This window comes from Sycon ciliatum, chromosome 4, assembly GCF_964019385.1.
Source record: "Sycon ciliatum chromosome 4, ocSycCili1.1, whole genome shotgun sequence".
Lineage (NCBI taxonomy): Eukaryota > Metazoa > Porifera > Calcarea > Leucosolenida > Sycettidae > Sycon > Sycon ciliatum.
This window is the reverse complement of record NC_088646.1, coordinates 34,667,133-34,686,886: the sequence shown is the minus strand read 5'-3', so window position 1 is coordinate 34,686,886 and position 19,754 is coordinate 34,667,133. Positions and strand designations below refer to the sequence as shown.

At 50.2% G+C, this 19,754-nt stretch overlaps 1 protein-coding gene across 1 annotated transcript; it reads right to left on the bottom strand.

Annotated features, from left to right (window-relative positions):
- Positions 1-516: 516 nt before the first annotated feature.
- On the bottom strand, positions 517-9,781 carry LOC135815852 (runt-related transcription factor 3-like). Its single transcript, XM_065329196.1, has 4 exons — positions 8,912-9,781; positions 7,037-7,156; positions 4,933-5,442; positions 517-1,852 (listed from the first exon to the last, which is right to left on the bottom strand). The coding sequence occupies exons 1-4, from the start codon at positions 9,327-9,329 to the stop codon at positions 1,104-1,106; spliced, it is 1,797 nt and encodes a 598-aa protein (XP_065185268.1). The 5' UTR covers positions 9,330-9,781; the 3' UTR covers positions 517-1,103.
- Between the last annotated feature and the right edge of the window lie 9,973 nt (positions 9,782-19,754).

Below are 19,754 nucleotides of genomic sequence, written 5' to 3'. Positions count from 1 at the left end.
AAGGTGCATTCCAAAGCCAATAATAGTGTTGCCAGTGAGTATATTGATTACCATGCACAATGACTCTTTCTCAAACAGTTTTAACGGAAAGGGGAACTCCCCTGTACTAGGCTGTAGGCTAACTGCAGCTGTCTTCCACAATCTGGCTTTTTAAAATCAGTTTTTCTACAGTCAGGACAGTGTTGCCACTGATATGGTTTGTCTGCATGATACATGTAATAATGTTACCTGTGCAGACATGCATGCATCTAAAGTAACTTTTAGTTACAGTAGCACATGTCTGGCAAGGAAAAACTCCAGCTCTCTTCTGTCGTGAACGCCGATTCTTTCGTACAGAGTTGATTTTTGGGCATGCATTTGGTCTCAAGCAGTCCAAGTCTTGCATGTCACCGGAGACCAGGTGACGGGCAGTGATGCACCCAACTTCAGTCCTTTCCTGCCAGCTAGTGGCGTTTGTTTATCAGCATGCACGACATTTCCCTCCCTGCCCCGTATCACGACAGCAGGCGACAAAAGTCAGCAAAGAGACGTGACTAGCAAATCAGCATAGGGAAGACCAACTCAGCAAACTGAAGAATAGAAAAGCACCATCTGCACCAAGACAGGGCAAGACAAACACGCAAAATAGAGCAGCGACCAGATAGCTCATGCAGAAACTTTCAAGTCTCAACTTGATTATGCATGTAACTGAAACAGCTCGTTCGACCAGGCAGTCAAGACAAATAACACGACAGGGAGAGACATACAAGCTACTACGAATACAGCAACTAACTACCTGATCCGTGGGTTCGGTTGTCATTAGCACAATGACTGCCAGCCACTTAGACAAGCAGTTCCAATGTGTAGTGTTCACATTACGCTGCAACAGTCTAAGTGCGACCAAACAAGGCCGCACGGAAGGGGGGGGGGGGTTAAAAACTTCAGTAGAACAATTAATTGTACTTTGTTTGCCGACGGCCTAACAACAAAGACAGTAAAGGCAACGCCAAGTACACAACACTGACAACACGCCTGGTGCTCGTGACCAACAAGGGACGACCTATTGGACACGTAGACATCAGGCACATACAGGGTTTTTTTCATGCGAGTTCTACAACCCCCATTTATTGCTCCAGCTGCTGATGGTTAACAGACGGCGGGAATACGAAGGCCGGCGATTGACCCGTGTGGCGACTTGGTGACAAACTGTAAGGGATCATTGGCGAGAATGGTCCATTGTATAGGAAAGGGCTGCTAGCTACAGGCCTTGGTATGGTCAGCACAGGCAGCGGTGATATGATGATAGGCGACGACGGTAGTCCATGCTGAAGGAAGGTGGTGTTAGTGGCAAGCTGGTTTGCCGCTCGTGTGGCGGCATCGGGCAGAGCTGGTGGCAACGGGAACGCGCGAGTGTGCGCTGCTGACATGGCCACCGTGCTGGCGGCAGGCAATGTGCCGATGCTTGCAGGTGCAACTAGCTCACCGCTTGCTGCGCTTGTGACCATTACGTGATTACTGGGGGCAAACGCGGACACGTGTATACTGCCGCCATTGTCGTGATCGTGCTGATGATGATAGTACATGCTGTCTGCATTGCTGGATGACCCATGCTCGGCGAGTTCGCTGTGGTTGGTCAGGCTCGCCGGAGCCGCAAACTGAACCAAGCTGTCAGCGTTGCTCGACGAGCCACGCTCGGCCACTTCGCTGTGATTGGTGAGGCTATGCGCAGTCCTGTCCTCGGCACTCTCATTAGTTATGCTTGCCAGGCCATCGATGGACACGCTGCTGGCGCCGGGCGTGGATCGGTGAATATCCGACACTGACCCCGACGTGCCATGACTGAGTCGATGATGACCTCGCATCAGGATCGAGCCTGCAGACAAACACCAACCAGAACAACTCTTTAATAGGTCACGCTGGTTTTTTTCTATGTTTAGCGTTCCGGAGCGCATGTGTTTCACAGCCAGAGTTAAAACACATACACACACACGCGCGCCTGAGCACGTACTCAGCTTGGCCGGGAGCGCTCCTGTCCAGCTGATAGGGAGCGACAGAGCCGGATTAGCTGGGCCAGTTGGTACGACATTGCACGTGCCGTAAACTATGTGACATTCATTTTACGACTCCCTGATTGAAGTGTACGCTCGTACCAACCAGGTTTATCGCCTTGGGGTGATAACCCTGGGAAGAGCACTGTTGTCTGGGGGAACCGTGCAACGTGGGGGTGGGGGTGGGGGGTGCTTGCTCCAAAGTATCGTGCCAACGGACACAGCGTTGCCACCAATCTCAATTTCATCAGTAATCTGTAAAACACCCCGCTGTCCGGTCCCAGCCATTAGAGAGGTTCCGCACTACGTAAAGTTGAGCAACTTTACGTTAGTGGGCGGGAAAAACCCGTGATTTCGCGAGTTTGCACTCCACTTACGGAAAGTTGTCTACGGACAGTACGTAGATAGAGCTCTGATAACGTAGCTGGTCCGTAAGTGGATTGGGGTACAAATTTATGACTCTCTCCCCAGGTCGATCTGGTCGTACACTGCCGCGTTCGGAGTTGCCAAGGGCAGCTACGTGATTTGAAAACTCCGTATGGCGGAACCCAGATGCGCATGCAGTTTACGTAAGACTTTCCGTAGTTCGATTACGTTTTTTACTAACGTAATTAACGTTATGCGGAACCTCTCTATTGTCTCATCGAGGTAACAAAGTCCCGTCACTGTGCACTTTTCCCGCGGCCATTCGAGTCCTGAACTCACAAGCTGAGTCGGTACCTCCATTCCTGCCACTCGGCCACTGAGACCGCAAGGGAGCGTAAATAGGATCTGATGTATGTAGTTGATTGATAGTTACACATCCATGTGAAGCAGTGTGCCCGCAAAGTACAGATTCTGCGTCACAGCACCAACATAAACCGGGTACGTTAAGGTCATTGGAGAACGAAGAAGGGCTGGGATTAACCGAAGCGCCGTCCGCTAACCCATTGCACGCATCGGAGACTTCAGCAGTTTCAACCTCACTTGCCAATGTCCGAGAGCGCAAACGCCGTAGTAGCACGTACATGTATGCCCAGGCTCAGTATCCTGACCCTGAGTAGAATGAGTCTGTGTATTCATCGGATACCCATGTAATAGCAATACTCGTGGGATCTGCGTCCGCATCGTTTGAATGCGGTTCAGAAACACACAAACCTATCGACGGCAGCAGTTAATCGACAATGCGCGGCGCTAGGGCAGCTAAAGGCACGGTATGAAGCAAACGAGAACGTTAGCTACGGTGGGTATCTAAGCGGCTGAACGGTGTAGTTTTGGTCAAAAGAAATAATGGAGCGACTAAACAGCGACTCAAGCACTCAAAAGAGCACTCGACAGCAATCAGCAAGTCACCACAGTAATACAAACTGGCAGTTACCAAGGGCAAATCAGTTGTTTGACAATGCAGAACACACCATGCAACACAAATCAATCGGCATTCACTACTGAAAAGGTCACGAATCGGAAATAGCTAAATAAATAGCTAGCTAGTTGGGAGAGATACTTGCGCGAGTTAAAATGTTTGGATAATAATAAGCGAAAGAAAACTATCAAAGAGACCCAACATCAAACGGCAAAGGCTGAGCCGACCGAGGAATAAGAGAACCGCCCAAGCAGGGGCAGCCCGGAGGCTTCCATGCTTCCCAGTGCCAGCACGCTGAGAATATGAACTACTGTAAAAGCCATAATTATAATATAACGAAGTGCTAATTCTAACGAGTTAACGAGGAGAAATCTGTGAGAATCGTCACCTTTGGTACACGTAAACCAGTCAATTTTGGGAAGTCGTTATATACGCGCCTCGTTAGAATAATGGCTTTTACAGTAGAACGAACAGCCCACACGAGCAAGCTTGCTAGCTTGCTGGATGATGATGATGATCATAATGTTAATGATTTTTCTTTTTTTTCTTCTTTTTTTGAATGATTATGATGATGAGCGCATTTGGTTGTCCGTACAAAAAGGCTGTTTGGATGATGATGGTGATGATGAGCAGAATCAATTAATTTTGGTTGTAATTATTTATCACCTTCGTCTCGGTATATTTTGAACTTCCTTTCCGATCCTTTTTTCTTCATTCTGTGGGTTTTCACAGTTTGTGTTGCACCGCCTTTTCCAAAGATGACGATGAAGACGATAGCGATGGCGACAGCGCTGACGACAGTGCTAAAATAAAAAAATTAAACAATTAAAATCCGCAGGTCAGCAACATAATACATTATTATTATAGGTGCCTACACAGTCATACAGTAAAAGCAAGAGTAGATAAACAAGAGTGTACAACTCCGCATCTCTTCTGCACAATCTGCAGATACCCCCACCCGCGGCGGATTTTTTTGTTGACGACACCTTTTTTTCAGAAGAACGCGCATTTTGCCCCAGAGCAGTATGAGAGCACATGCTGGGCACCGGCTTTGTAATGTAAAGCCCGGCCAAGTGCACGAGGCAAAACTTTCCAAAAGACTCGCAGCGCGTGCATCGTCGAAAAGATAACGTCGACAAAAAATTCCGCCGTGGGCCAACCCATCCGCGAGTTGCACACTCTTGTTTATCTACTCTTGGTATAACCTGTCAAGGTGACCACTCTGACAAGGCGACCACCTGTCCTAGAGGACCACTACAACTAGGACCAAGGGCAAGGGGTGTACTAGTAGTTTCCAGTCACATGACACTGGATAAGGAGATAACCTGCAAGCACATGACACTGGATAAGGAGATAACCTGCAGTCACATGACACTGGATAAGGAGATAACCTGCAGTCACATGACACTGGATAAGGAGACTACCTGTACACGGGGACTACATTCTGAAGGTCCCCTGAGCAGTCGGCTTAGACCGGTTTCACTGTATCGTATCAATGTGGCACACTGTTGCAGTGGACAGCTGGCGAGGTGCATATGTACTATGTGAGTGCCTATAGCTTACCCTCGTTCGGCGGCGAAGTAGGGTAACTAGGCGTATTTGACCGGGACGAATTTGACACCGCGTAGTGGCCAGCCGTGGCTGAGCCAAGCATGTTGCTACCTTCTTGGCCGAAGCGAATGTCTTCAGAGCCATTAGGGGAGGTCAACAGCTGTGAGCCATGACGCCGCATGTGACCATTACTCAGGATTGCCGCCGAGAAATGGCCGTCCGTGGGCGGGGAGCGACTCTGCCGCTGCGCACCATCGTGTCTGGGCATACGCGTGGCGAATGTGCCGCTGCTCATGCTGGCCGACTCCGGCTGCTGAATGGCGCCGAATGCACCGCTGCTCATCTGGTGTTGTGCTGCGGATGTTGAGTACACGGGGCGCAGTGGTGGCGGTTGCACAACCGGAAACGCCTGGCGCCCGTTGGACGTGTGCAGCCCAAGGCCGCCGTCGTCGGGGTACTGGCTGTTTGAAAACACGCCATAGTACCCACCAGTCATGAACCCGTCTCCTCCTTCTCGATTGGCTACAGCAGTCAACAATAGACACATGAGAAGATGAACATGAACAGCTGCATAGGTTGGAGAACTTGAGGAAAGCGCAGTTTGTTGGAGCATCATGCATGTGGCGGGGCAATGTTGCGCTACTTAGAAATGAGAGCTGGCCACCTCTTGCACTGAACTGGACCTGCAGTCTGAATGCAAGCATGGCTCAAGTGCCACCTCAGTTTCAATCCACCTCGACCTCTAACAAGGTCGATGTACCTAGCTGTCCAGAGATTGAGTATAGATTTTTGCAAAAAGGACAACATATTAAATATTAGCACACGAAGCACAGAAGCAACTGGAAATTCTGACGTAGGCTCAATCTTTGTCACTGCTTGGACCGCCACCTAGAAAGCCAGATAGGAGGACTTGTTTGCTGTTGATCATATCACAAATGTACTGACTTTGACGAGTAATGGTGCTAAAGCGTTGAAAAAGAAGGATCCACAAGCGGGATTCAAACCCAGCACCCCTGTCTTTCCGGGGCAGCGCCCTACCAGTTATGTTACCGGGAATCACACACACCCGTGGCTCCTTCTTGCAACACTAGTCCCTCGCCCCAACGGGCTGTGTCCTCACGCCGTACGTGACTCTTTTCTTTTCTTGCCGTGGTTGGCTATCACCCCTCTCTCGCACTTTGCGTGCCAATTGGTCATGGACCACGAGTTGAGTGAAATAAATACATAAATAAACTGTTACTCACGTGGGGTCATGGACCACGAGTTGAGTGAAATAAATAAATAAACTGTTACTCACGTGGGGGGGGGGGGGTTGAGGGGCACAATGGGTTGTGGGTTCGAGCCCCAAATTGGGCAATGCCAATGTTGCAAAACAAGTATCCATGAGCGGGATTCAAACGCAGCGCCCCTGCACCTGTCCACCTGTCCACCTGAAAGGCCTCATCGGAGTTCTATTGGCTTCTGTGCTTTATGTCCTGGATAATGTATACTGAAAACATCATGTGACCCTGGAATACAGTCATGCATATTGATTCGGACAGCTGCATGACCATCAGAAGTCAACACTACCTTGTCAGCTCCAGTGGGTCTCAAACTGTGTACTCGAGCAGTGGTAGGTCCCGCAAGTTAGCGATCAGAGCAAGCTAAGCCCTCAGCCCACATCATCATGGCACAGGAGACCAGGAAGTTCGCGGCGGGGGTAGTTCAAGACGTACCCCCCCCCCCCCCCCCCCCCACCACCACACACACACACTATAAAAACTACATTTGTGAGACCAACGACGAGTTTTACAGTAGCACTTCAAACCGACTTTGGCAACATTATCTACGGGTGCGGCGACGCTGGTTCATGGCCTTTGGCACTGCAAGCAAAACTCGGCCAGGAGTTCTCCATGCTATGGCCCAATACTCACACAACAGTTGTCTGCCGCGTCTAGTGCTCTATGTCCAGCGGACAGAGCCGGCCAGTAATACAACCATGGCACGCGTGTATTTTTTCGTACAGCACACCGCCGCACGATACACACCGCTATGTGGACGTCACTGATCACTCGGATCTACGACAGCCGCCGAGTGTTCATAAATCACCGAATACCGAACATGCCCGGGCACTTACAAGTTGATTTTCGGCGTGGTTCGCGGGGCCCGTCAACGGTAATCTTGATTGCATCGCGAATGGTGCCAACCTGCACCACCGGCTTGGTCCCCACGATTATCGTAATCGTGAACTTCTTCCCTGAAGGATAAAAAAAACGCATCAGAAAATTTGATTCGAAGAACAACAAGTGTATGTGTTACATCTGCTTGGAAGTCAAATTAAAAACATTCCTGCCCCAGCCTGTGATGCCAGCAAGGAGAGCATGAATGCCATGCACAGCAATATGTTCACTGTAGTAGTACTGTGAAGTCCAGCCTGGACACCCCAACCTCCACGACCGTCCTAGTAGGTCCAGGTGGAGAGGGGCGAATGGGCGAGCTCTACTTGCCGCGTTCAGTACTCCATGGACAAGTATTCACCCTGCGAAAACTGTTCGTGTGTCTCGTACACCGACCAAAGGTCAAGAGCAGGGAGTCGGACAAACCCGTCAAAACCCAGGCGTTGTACGATTCCTGGGCAAGAGCGTGCGAACTGCTGCATACATTTCCAAACGAGCCGAGCACGCGTCCGCAGTGCAGTGCAGTGCAGTGCAGTGCGGTGCAGTGCGGTGCAGTGCAGTGCAGTGCGGTATCACACTTCACAGTCATGTGATGATACACTTCCCTGACAGAAAGTCAGGGAAGGGCGCGGAGAGATGGGGCGCTCTGGCGGGATTTTACGGCACATGCTTTCTTCATAGAAATCGTTATACAGAAATCGATCCATATACTGTTCTATTGAGCGTTGAGAATGCGTTAGAATCGTTACCTTTGGTACACGTAAACCAGTCAATTTTGGGAAATCGTTATATGCATGTATGCGCCTCGTTAGAATAATGGCTTTTACAGTATTTCTCTACGTTCTGCAATCCACTACATGTACACTATAAAATAATTAATACACCTCAGCCTTGATGTGGACATTTGTCGATTTTAATACTAGTATTTCTCAGGTAGATTTTCACACACACAGCTGCATACTAGCATAGGGAACAGATGTCTGTGCACTGAAACTGTATACTGTGACAGTCTTTGGGCCCTGACTTGGTCATCCACAGAGAGAGAGGAGACTTGAGAGGCAAGACTGACCACAACCAAAGACCTGTCAAGTCGATGTATGCAGTCCGCAAGCGCAACGACACCCACCATGTACCACGACCTGGGATCGGAACGGCTGAAAGCTTCGACAGCTTCTTATCTCGTGTGAGCGCGCGGCGGTCACTTCCTAGATCCTCGACAATATCAACACGAAAAACAATCTTTTTTGCGAATGTGATTTACACCAAACTATGATACTCCTTCCTGGCCTGTTCTTCGGTCTTTCACTTTTCGCTAATCAGCGGCATATACCATGATACTAGTATACCATACACATCAGTTCACTAGATTTGTAAGCACAGTCAGGGCTAACGGAAGACAAACATCGACCACAAGGTAATAATATTATTTTAACGCCTGCTAGTGCTGGATGTTCGCTGAGGCTTCTACTTTCTAGGACCGGCCCAACGCGAACGATGATAAGAAAAATCCTAAATCACAGTAAATGAAACACAGCCGAACCGTGCCTGCACTGCTCACCGATCCGCACGCATGCCGTTTCATTTAGAAAGACATGCCCTCAGATCATTCTGTTCACATCATACATGTACATGCAACCGTACAAATGCCCAACCGACGAATACGACAGTATGCAGCAGTTTCACAACATCTCCCGGAAAGAAACACGCACAGTCACAAACCTCAAGCACGACTGGAACTGGCTGTACTACTGTAGGCACTAAACATGTACACGCGACTTGTTGAAAGTCAGTTTTGTGCTTTGCCAGGAGCAAAGCACTTTACGAACTAAACTTACCTCTGCCCGATCTGCCCACAAATCTCAAATCGTGAAATCTCGCTTGATTATTTTGGATGACGGCGATATTGTTGCGCAGCTCAGGGCCTGGATTCTCGTCGTTGCCTGCCTTGAGCGTCACCTCTACTCCGTCCGGTGTTTCACTTCGTAATACAACTTTGAAGGCTTGCGGTAAAGACTTGTTGACTCGCCAGTGATCTGGTAGAGGAGAGCAGTATATGTTCGGGCTGTCAGTGGCGAGCAACTCACCACTATCGAGCTCATCTGGAGAGCGATGTGACGACGCTGCGCAGCTCTGGCCATCCACTCTTCCCGCTGCTGTCCCTGGCGATGTGGTCATGTTCATTCCGCTAGAAGAAGCAAGGCCATGAGAGCTCCTCGGTGGGCCATGCTGGGTCGGCGGTATGTTATGACTCATTTCTAGCACAACCGCACAGCAATATTTTTTTACCACTACAAAGCAAGAGTGAAGAGAGCTAGCCGGCTGTTACTTCAAAACGACACGCTCAGGCTTTAGGAATCTCTCAGCATATATCGTTTGCTTCTGGTTAGCACAGCCTCGCATTGATCGAATCAAAGATCAGCTCAGCTCCAAAGATGGCCTTCGATATTGATTGCTGGATGCACACACAATGGTCGCCACTACCAATACAGGTGAAGATAAAGCCGCCAAATCACAAATTTCCTCAGAGCAGCGCTCGAAAAGGCCACTAAGCTACCAAGACCACAAGAAAACCCCAACTGACTCGCAAAGACCTTTATATTCTTCCTAGAACAACCGCTAACTCAGCGGGCAACGCAACCTTCTACTCTATTGCTGGCCTTCCAATGGCAGTTGTGGTCAAATACAAAAAATATACTGTCACTACTTGCACTAGTGCACTGTTGAGTGTTGTAGTACAAGTAACACGTTAGTTTCGAGGTACTATACGTGTAGTAGATCTACGCGGAGCGTCCGCACGAATAATATGACTGCATAGCAGCATGCAGTGCAGGATCAGGAGGCTCGAGTCGAGGTCAGGCAGAGGCTATGGCTATGGCTGTGCCTGCGGTTTGAGTGGATCATGACTGTGGTGGTGCATGCTTTCATGCACGAATGGAGTCGACCCCATCACTCAGGCATCACTGCATCAAGTACATGATGTACGTGGAGTCCAGCACTTGCACAGTGTGTGTGTGTACCAGAGTACCGAAGCAGTTGCTGCACAGCTACTGCATGATTGTACTGTACTTGAGACTACTACTAGCACTAGTAGTAGGTCTCCTACAGTCTACACTGAGCTAGCAGTACTACTACCGTACTGGCAATATATGTTGCCGCGTAACGCGTAACGCAGGGGGGTGCGGCGTAACGCGCGACCAGGCTAGTGCGACAAATTTTCGTTGAGTTCGTAACGCGCGTCCGGCGGGGTGCGGCGATCTTTTCATTGCAGTTTGCACTGCACAAGAAAAATGATGCGGCAAAAGCAAAAAAATGATGCGGCAATAGCAAAAAAGTGATGCGGCAATAGCAAAAAAAAGGACTGCGGCAATATAGAAACCTGTGTAACGGCTCCTGTGCGACTTTGCATGTAACGCCCTGCGTGCGGTAAACATGTGCCAATGTAACGCTTCATGGCCTCACTGCGGCAACATATATTGCCAGTACGGTAGTAGTAGTACAAGAAGTAGCAACACGGGCAAGCAACAAGGTCAAGGACTCAACGAGCCCTAGGCCTAGATCAGTCAGTTTGGTGTGAGAAAGGGCTAGGGGCGCTAATAAGTAATATTGCACCAAATAATAATAAAATTTTAATACCGTCATGTACTAGTAATACTAAAACCGGAAGGGAAAAAGAAAACAAGAATCGTAACTTTTGCTGACACTGACAGGTACTATGTGTAACGCGCAGTTTGGCCTGTACCGTAGTGACGCACATAAACTTGAAAAAGGCACATGCGCTTATGAATATGAGTGAGTTTTTGCGTTACAGTAAAACCTGTAACTAAAGACCACCGTGACTAGCGACCAGCCTGGTACTACCGACCACTTCGCCAGGCACGGACGGTCTCACATTTAAAATGCACTGTGACTAGCGACTACCTGCTGAACGCGACCAGCGACCGCCTTTTCTTGTCCCAAAGATGATTTTTGACCCGTAACTAGCGACCGCGCTGTAGGAAATCAAAATTAATGTTGCTTGAAGCTCCTTCTTGAAATTTTGATGATTTTCCGTGGTCCTGAAAGGAATCTTTCGATACTACAGCTGAAGAAATGAACGCAGGTCATTTTGTCTGTGGAGTCGGTGTGGACTGCACTACACCTGTCAGAATTTCAAGCGCTGTCTAGAATAAACATGATAGGAAACGTCTTGCAAGCTTGGAGAGCGCATCGAAAGCGCTCTCTGATTGATGTTACTACTCGGAGGAGAAACGAAGACTAAGCGGCTCTGTCATCCCAGTAATACACACGAATCGACGATGGCATCAAGGAATCCAGAAACAAAGCAGCACCGCAAGGTCCTGATGCTGAAGGATCGCGTTCAAGCAATCGAGAAGTCGCAACAAGGACAGTCGGTACGATTGATCGCATGAACAAATTTGAAGCCCAGCGCAAAACGAAACTTCCACAGGGAACGTTTGACTCCTGGCTTCAGAAGTAGGAGCTGAATTTGATGTCCGCAAAAAATATTAATCTTCTCTCTCTCTAGCTCTCTGTCTCTCTCCATCTCTTCGTCTTTCTCTCCAAGTGTTGTTTGACCTGAGATAAGAATAATAATTAAATTATAGTAAGAAAGGGTTTGCTCCCCACACCGGAGCTCGCGCTATTCTGCCTTTCTTACAAATTATCGCCGAAGTCGCAACCACTACTTCGTAAATTATATTATATTATAATAATAATCTTTATTTCAGGATTACCCAAAGAGAATGGCATTGCGCAAGTCTTGGGGAATTGTTTTAGCTGTATTTTCATAATATTTTACATGTAGATCTACCATGTGTACATATCATATAATGGGATCCATAATATGGTCGCGCGGTGCAAACCTCCAACTAAAGACCACCTGCTACTAAAGACCGCTTTTGCTGGCACCAAGGGGTGGTCGGTAGTCACAGGTTTTACTGTATTTGCTATTTTTTGCGGGTCGTTTTGCCTCACACAGTGACATAGCCATAGCCAGGCGCATGTGCTTGATCAGTTGCTAGCTGGTGTACCGGTCCTTACATACTGTGACATAGTCATAGTGCAGTACCGGTATACCGCAATGCACATTGAACTATGTGAACAATAGTTACATGGTGTTTTTGTGGTGTCTGTGTGTAGATCTACGTGTCCCAAGTCAAGATGGACTGCATTTAGGTTCACTTATAATAAGCCCATGCGCTTATTTGTGAGGGTGCACTTACATGTATGCCTGGGTATAGCCTATAGGCACAATGGTGTGTATGCGCGTCACTACGGTAAGACTAAGAGCCTGTGGTGATCTGCTGCTTCGGAATCGTAGGCTACACTTGATGGCGATACGTCGGTGGTTGGGGTTTCCGATCGCCGTGGTCCCGTTTACCTTGGTTTTAGGAGGATGCCAGTTACTGAGTTAGTTGTTCCGTGTCGTTGTACATGTACATGTATTTCAGTCGTACAAGGACGCTGTCGGGAGGAGAAGCGATTGACAACGCACGTGTCACGGTGTGCCTTTCTCCTTGCCATGTTGGCGTGGAATTGGATAGTTAGGTCTGTCTGCCATGGTCTACAGAGTCGGACTGTGGCGCTCGTCCTCTTCAGACTTCACCACTGCCCTCGTACTCTGCAGCATCCGCTAGCGTCTGAATGATAGCTACAGTCAGCAAAGCCATTTTCACCAGCGAGTGATGCGACTCCCTGATTTGGACGAAATAATTATTTAATTTCTTGCACAGAAGTCGGCTGGCCTCGCTTTTCGGAAGAAAACGATAGTAGATGTAAGTAACAGTTGCAACATTTAATCATTCCAACAATGTCTCTATGTCAAGGACGTACAATGTAAGTGAACATTTACTGCAATTATGGTGAAATAGGAGAAGGACAAAATGATACGAGGTATGACTAACTGTCCACCAACGTAACCAGATCTTATACAGTCAGCGAGTGCGACAAAATGGCACAAAACTGACAAGGAGTACTGAGACATTCGGCGACCTGACACCTAGCTCCAACACTTCTCCAAGGTGCAAACCAACTACCTTCCAACTTGGAAGGCTCAGGTTCGGAAAGGTCCAAGAGGGGAAGGAAAGCGCAACGAAGAAGAGCACGAGCTACGCAACAAAGAATGCCGAAAGTTACTGGATGATGAATGGCACAAAACTGACAAGGAGCACTGAGACATTCGGCGACCTGACACCTACAAGGCTACATGTACATTTACATGTAGCTCCAACACTTCTCCAAGGCGCAAACCAACCCGATGACTGTATAAGATCTGGTTCGTTGGTGGACAGTTAGTCATAACTCGTAACATTTTGTCCTTCTCCTAGTTCACCATAATTTAATTGGCTCACCATCCGAGTTTCAATTTACTGCAATGTGAGAAATATAATTTGATTAAAACAATCACTTCGCATGAGCGTCGGCGAAGCCGAGTTTTCATCATCCGTTGGAACACTACCACCCTCTAGGGACGTGAGTAGATGAGACCCACCACAAAGTGGTCAAAGACCGAAAATCCCCGGATTCCTTGCATCCATGCTTTCCTCATGCAAGGCCACGAGTTCCCAATTAACTGTGGGTCGCAGCACGACTGGAAAAAGTCCTTCCGCTTCCAAGCAGGACTTGAACCTGGTACCCCCTGTTTCCCAATCATGGAAGTTTCCGGAGGAGGAAACCGTAGTTATCACCAACCCTCACCGCGCCCAGCTCACGCCACTGCCTCGTGCGAACCGAGCTGGGCTCCCTGCAGCGCGGCATGGTATAAGGCAGGGGCGTAGTCAGGATAGTGATCTGGGGGGGGGGGGGGGCGGATGTGGTGGTGCCACGACTTTCCCCACACAAAAGTACATGCACTCAAGTTTTTTGACCCGCGATATGCGGCGGGGGGGGGGGGGGGCAAAACTAGGCCCACATTTGACGCTGAAAATCAATCCGTGCCGAATGGCAAACCTCCAACCAGGTACTGTAGTAGTAATATTTACTTCTCCCTGCTTGCAACTAATGCCATGATGAGCGTACCCCTAGATGCTACTTTCTCCAGAGTTATCACACTCTCCAAGCAAAGAATCATACAAACACGCCATGCCGGGTAGAAGTAGCAACATGGTCCATGGAAAACACACGTGGCAGACATACATGCAGTAGTTTGTTCGCGCTAGTTCTGGCCGTTGAGCGGTCGCGTTGGAGGTTGCGGAAAGGCAAAGAAAATTTCTTTAAAGTGTGTTGCAAGTGTGGGTACTGCCGCGGCATCAGAAGAATGGCAATAAGTTACTAACGTTGAAGTGCAGTTTGCGGTTTTGTGGGAAATACAGTGTAGACACATGTATGATCAAGGATGCCTTACTGCACTATCAAACATTACATTTGATGGAGAGTGGTGGTGTGATTTCGTATGTACTTCAGAGTACATGGATCAATTGTATTGCATTGTTAGTACAAGTTGCACGCTCAGTTAGCCAGCGCTAGTATGTAGGCTGTACATAAGGCACTTCCTCAGTTATGTGCGTTGGGTCATTCTATCCAAGTTGGTGGAAACATAACATGGCGCAGTGACCCAAACCAACGTGCTGTTGCAGCAATGGATGCGGAAGGTGGAGAAGCAATCAAGATGGACGGCGACTTGACCCACAGCGAAGGTGAAGCAGTTTCAAGGCACAACCACACCCTCGCTTGACTGGTGCAACTGATCGCTAATCAAGCACAGCAGGCTTCTGCCCGGGATGACCGAATGCTGGCTCTGCTAGACGCTGCGCTGAGCCATGGTTCAAGAGAATCCCAGAGGGCAAGTCAGCCCACAAAAAAGGCCTCCATCAAAGTTGAACGCCCAGTTTTGGTCTGTTACCGCCATCTTGGCAGATTTCACGACGTGGAAAGAATCGTGTGAGGACTTTGTACGCTGTCAGCACCTCGGGTCCCAGGACCGAGAAACCAGAATGGCAGCACTGAGACAGTCCTTAGACGAGGAACTCTGGCGGTACCCGTATATCCGCCAAGACATAATCTGTATTTCCGAGGAGGAGGATGATGACGCTATCATCGGGGCCATCGAGGCGTTTGTAAGACGTCGTCGCAATCCTTTACTGAACAGATTGGAGTTCTACAATTTGAAACAAGACGGCAATGAGTTGCTCGACTCCTTCCTGACGGTGTTGAAGGAGCGTTACAAGGCTTGTGACTTCACAGTTAGAGAGTTCTGCTCTACTTGCACACGTAGCCTCTGTCGATGTGGCCAATGCTGGTCGAGCGTCCAGAGGAGAGGCCAGGAGACATTGCGCGACAGGCTTGTGATTGGCATTCGTGATGACGACACGAGGCATAAGCTCAGTCTGTCCACCCCACCTCTGACGCTGGAGGATGCCGTTCAGATATGTAGGGCTGAGGAAGCTGCCAAAGCCACCCAGCAAGATATGCCAGAAGCGCAAGTCGGCCGTGCACAGGCATTGCGCAAAACTCGGCACCAGCGGAGCAAGCAGTCACAGTCGAGCAGCCAGGCGTCTTCTTCTCGCAGTCATGAATCACAATCGAGTGGCAAACCGCCCGTTCGAAGTCAGGAAGGAGACAACCGACATACAGCAAAGTGTCCTTAGTGTGGATATGACTCCCACCCACTCTCCCGCTGTCCCGCCCGAGAGAAGAACTGCAATTCGTGCGGAGAGAAGGGACATTTCCAGAGAAGATGCCCAGCGGATGCGCCCCAGCTTGATCACTGGAGGCTGCAAGTCGCAAACTTCAGCGACAACAATGGTCGCATCGAGATACCAACATGCCTGGATGACCATGACGCAAGGTCGCCAGCGAAGCTCAGATGGCTTCCCGATACAGGCAGCGACGTCGATGCAATAAACTTCGATGGACTTCGGAAACTGGGAGGTAAGGCATGTGACCTTGTCCCGGACCCCAGTGTCGTTCTGAATGCCAATGGAGGTCGCCTTACGAACTTAGGCACGGTCACGGCTTTGCTGTCAGTCGGTGATCGCCAGCTCGCAACACAGATCCACGTGTATGAGGGGTTGCAATGCCCACTGCTATCGAGGCAGAGTCTGAAGAGACTCGGCATACCTCCGGCAGATTGGCCAAGAAGTGTGCTATCTCTGTTGCGTCCTGCTCCCGGCCAAATGCCCAACTCCGAGCCGTGGAGTGAAGTCGAACTGATCCGAGAGAAGGGGAAAGCCCACTTTTTTTAGCAGATGCACTGTTCAGCTCGCCGATTAATCAGCCATCCAAGGAGGACACTGCCATCGGGGAGCTGCCCTACGAGGAGTGGCGTCGGTCACTACCCTCTGTGGCGATGACCAGCAACCTGTTCTCTCAAGCTGCAAGGAAACGCAGCTCCAGAAAGCAGCGCGGGCCAACAATGCCTACCAACAGCTCATTGAAACTGTGGAGTGGGGGTTCCCAAACGTAAAGAACCCGCTGCCGGAATGCATCCAGCCGTATTGGTCCGTAAGGCATTCTCTGTCTGTTGAGGACAGCAGCATCATCCTGAAGGGTTACCAGATAGTGATACCAAAAGCCACTCTGCCACGCTGTGCTGCAGGATCTACACGCATCACACCAGGGCCAAGAACGAACGAAGCAGAGGGCACGTCAAGTGGTGCACTGACCAGGACCGTGCCAAACGATATTGACAATATGATCAGAAACTGCCCCCAGTGCCACCGCTACCGACCGTTGCAACAAAAGGATCCCCTGCTGCATGACCCAGTGCCAACCCTGCCCTACCAACGTGCCAGCGTAGATATTTTCAGCTGCAGCGGAAACAGCTATATCGTCTACACGGATCATTTATCCGGTTGGCCGTGTATTGATAGTCTAGCACCGGGCACCAGATCAAAGGACATGATCCGGCCGTTTTGCTAGTGGTTTTCTGACGTCAAAGTGCCGCAGGCTGTGGCCCACAGTTCACCTCCAGGGAATTCAGTGCGTTCTGTAAACGATGGCAAGTACGTCATGTCCAGTCAACCCCCACTATTCGCAGGCGAACGGGACTGCAGAGGCGGCTGTCAAAGCCATGAAGCACCTGGTGTACAAGACTACCACCGAAGGAGACCTGAACGTGGACGAGTTGAGGAGGGGACTGCTAGAGTGGAGGAATACACCCCAAATTCAATGTAACGACCGCAGCCCCTCGCAGATATTGTTTGTCCGACCACTAAATTCCTTTGTGGTCACCAACCACCGCACGTTTGCTACGGAAGTGGCAGGCCAAAGCCGACAACGTTGACGGAAAACGTTCGGCTACCCGAGAGCAGAGCGATGCGCGGTATAACGCCTCCGCGAGCCCGCTGGGCAACCTGAAGATCGGCGAGACGGTGGACATTCAGGACCCACGTTCCAAGCGGTGGACACTGCGAGGGCAAGTTGTCACCATTGGAAGGTGACGCAACTACTATGTCAAACTGACCAGCGGCCGTGTGTACTGGCGCAATAGAAGGTTTCTGCGCCCATATCAAACCTACCGGCCAGATGTCCCACCGCCTACAGGCGATTGTCCTGAGAGAGCGCCATCGGGGCCCAGCATCCCCAGAAGTGCGGCGGAGCCCCCACTCCCATTGACTGAGACAACCCAGGGGCGGCGCAGCCAACGGCAGAGAAGGATACAGTCATGGTATACCTTGCGGCAAGAGTACATGAAAAACAAGGGTGCAGCTTGGGGCTTTTTCCACTATGGGTGTCTGTCACGGCGGAATTCCGTGATTACATCATATTTGGTGCTGATTTGAGGCGGGAAGTGGTATAGTGCGTACAACTGAGCTGCAGTTGTGCAGAAAGAGACTTGCTTGAATCCTGCTTGTACGCACTACATCACTAAAATGATATAATCACGGAATTCCGCCGTGATAGCAACCCATCTGAGCTGCACACGTCACGGCATTTGTCGCCCAAGCAAGGCACGGGTCACTGAGTAGGAGCAATGTGTCTGTCTCGGAAAACGAGGTCCGAATTATCCTCGGAGTAACCAAGACAACCCAGTCCGGCAGTGCAGGCACAGTTGTCCTCCATCGCAGAGTAGACCTAGAAATCTGCCCAGTGGAGGCCATCACGCGCTATGTCGCTGGTCGCTCCTGGTCAGCTGAAGAGAGCGCATTCTATATGTTCGACAACGGCGATCAGCTGACCAACCGGGACGTGAATGCCTGGCTGGAGAGGGCTCTCCCCCGGAGTGTTAGGGCCGCGTTCCACTGCGGCTCCGCTGCGCCGCGGCACTTGGCTGCATGCAGCGGAGCAGCGCGGTTCCACTGACATTCGCGGTACCGCGGTCGTGCTCCACGTTTTTTGATGACGTTTTACCTGCCTGCGCGCGAGCGAAATCAAAAAATCCCCGTGTTCTGGCCAGCTCAACGAATTAAAATTTGAATTTTAAAATTCTCGCGTACAAAGCAATGCAAAGTACGGGTGGCAGGTTGAACCGCGACCGCGGCTCGCAGTTTTTGATCAAGTATCGTAGCGAAAGCTCGCGGCGAGCCGCGGCCTCGCTGTGTAGCAAGAAGGACCCATGAGTGTGTGTGATCCCTGGTAGCCTAATTCCCGGAAAGACAGGGGTGCTGGGTTCGAATCCCGCTCGTGGATCCTTATTTTGCAACATTGGCGCCCAATAAGGAACTCGAACCCTTGACCCATCGTGACGCCGCGAGTAGGTATGGCGCGAAGACACAGCCTGTTGGGGCGGGGGAGCAGTGTAGCAAGAAGGACCCATGAGCTCGAGAGTGTGATCCCCGGTAGCCTAATCGGTAGGGCACTGTCCCGGAAAGACAGGGGTGCTGGGTTCGAATCCGGCTCGTGAATCCTTCTTTTGCAACAGCTGCTCCAGCTCGAGCCGCGGTCACTATGGTAATTATGACGTTTCAAGCCGCAGTGGAACCCGGCCCTTCGGAGCCACTTGCTGCGGAAGGGCGGCGCTACAGGGCTAGCAGGCAGGAGGGTGCCAGAATGGCAGCTCCAGGTCGCCGGAAGGTGGCCAAGCTCAGCCTGCGAGAGATACGTGCACACCAAATCAGGCATGCCATTCCAGGCCTACAAGCAGCCGACGGAAGCCAGGAATAGGGAGTTGCGAGCGGTGAGGCTGCCCCCATGATTTCGGGAGGCACTGCTTCATGTATTGTTACACACAGTATTCTGTGTGGGTACTGGGTACTGGAGGGTGTTCGCTGTCATGTGGGGAGAGTGATAAAATGGAAGCTTCCGGAGGAGGAAACTGTAGTTATCACCAACCCTCACCGCGCCCAGCTCACGCCGCTGCCAAGTACGACCTGAGCTGGGCTCCCGGCAGCGCGGCATGGTATGAGGGGCTGTCCTCAGGCCAGTGGCGTATTCGGCAGCCCAGTGGGCTGTCCATGGGATTACAGTTACATGCGTCCCTCTCTAATCCGGCACGTTTTTATCCAGCACCCTTGCAAACCAGCACACTTTCTGGCAAAACGGATTTCTTCAGTTCATTTTCTACGCTTTAATCCGGCACTTGAATTCCGCCTCCAGCAGCGATTTTCTGCAACAAACCACTCAAGCTATACATAAGTCGATTTTCTAATCCCTGACAGTCTGCGATGTACAACTGTACATCGCAGACTGTCAGGGACCATTGTAAGATACACAACACATGCAACATACACTTGGGAATATCCTATGCCAGTACATAGGATATTCCTAAGTGTATGCAAGAGTAGATAAACAAGAGTGTGC

Bases quoted from the DNA above. Each gene is read 5' to 3' on its own strand.
- LOC135815852 (XM_065329196.1), bottom strand. From the start codon at position 9,329: ATGAGTCATAACATACCGCCGACCCAGCATGGCCCACCGAGGAGCTCT. The intron at 7,157-8,911 runs GTAAGTTTAGTT...TTTATCCTTCAG, and splicing joins TGTGGGCAGATCGGGCAGAG to GGAAGAAGTTCACGATTACG. The intron at 1,853-4,932 runs GTAAGCTATAGG...GTTTGTCTGCAG, and splicing joins TACTTCGCCGCCGAACGAGG to GCTCGATCCTGATGCGAGGT.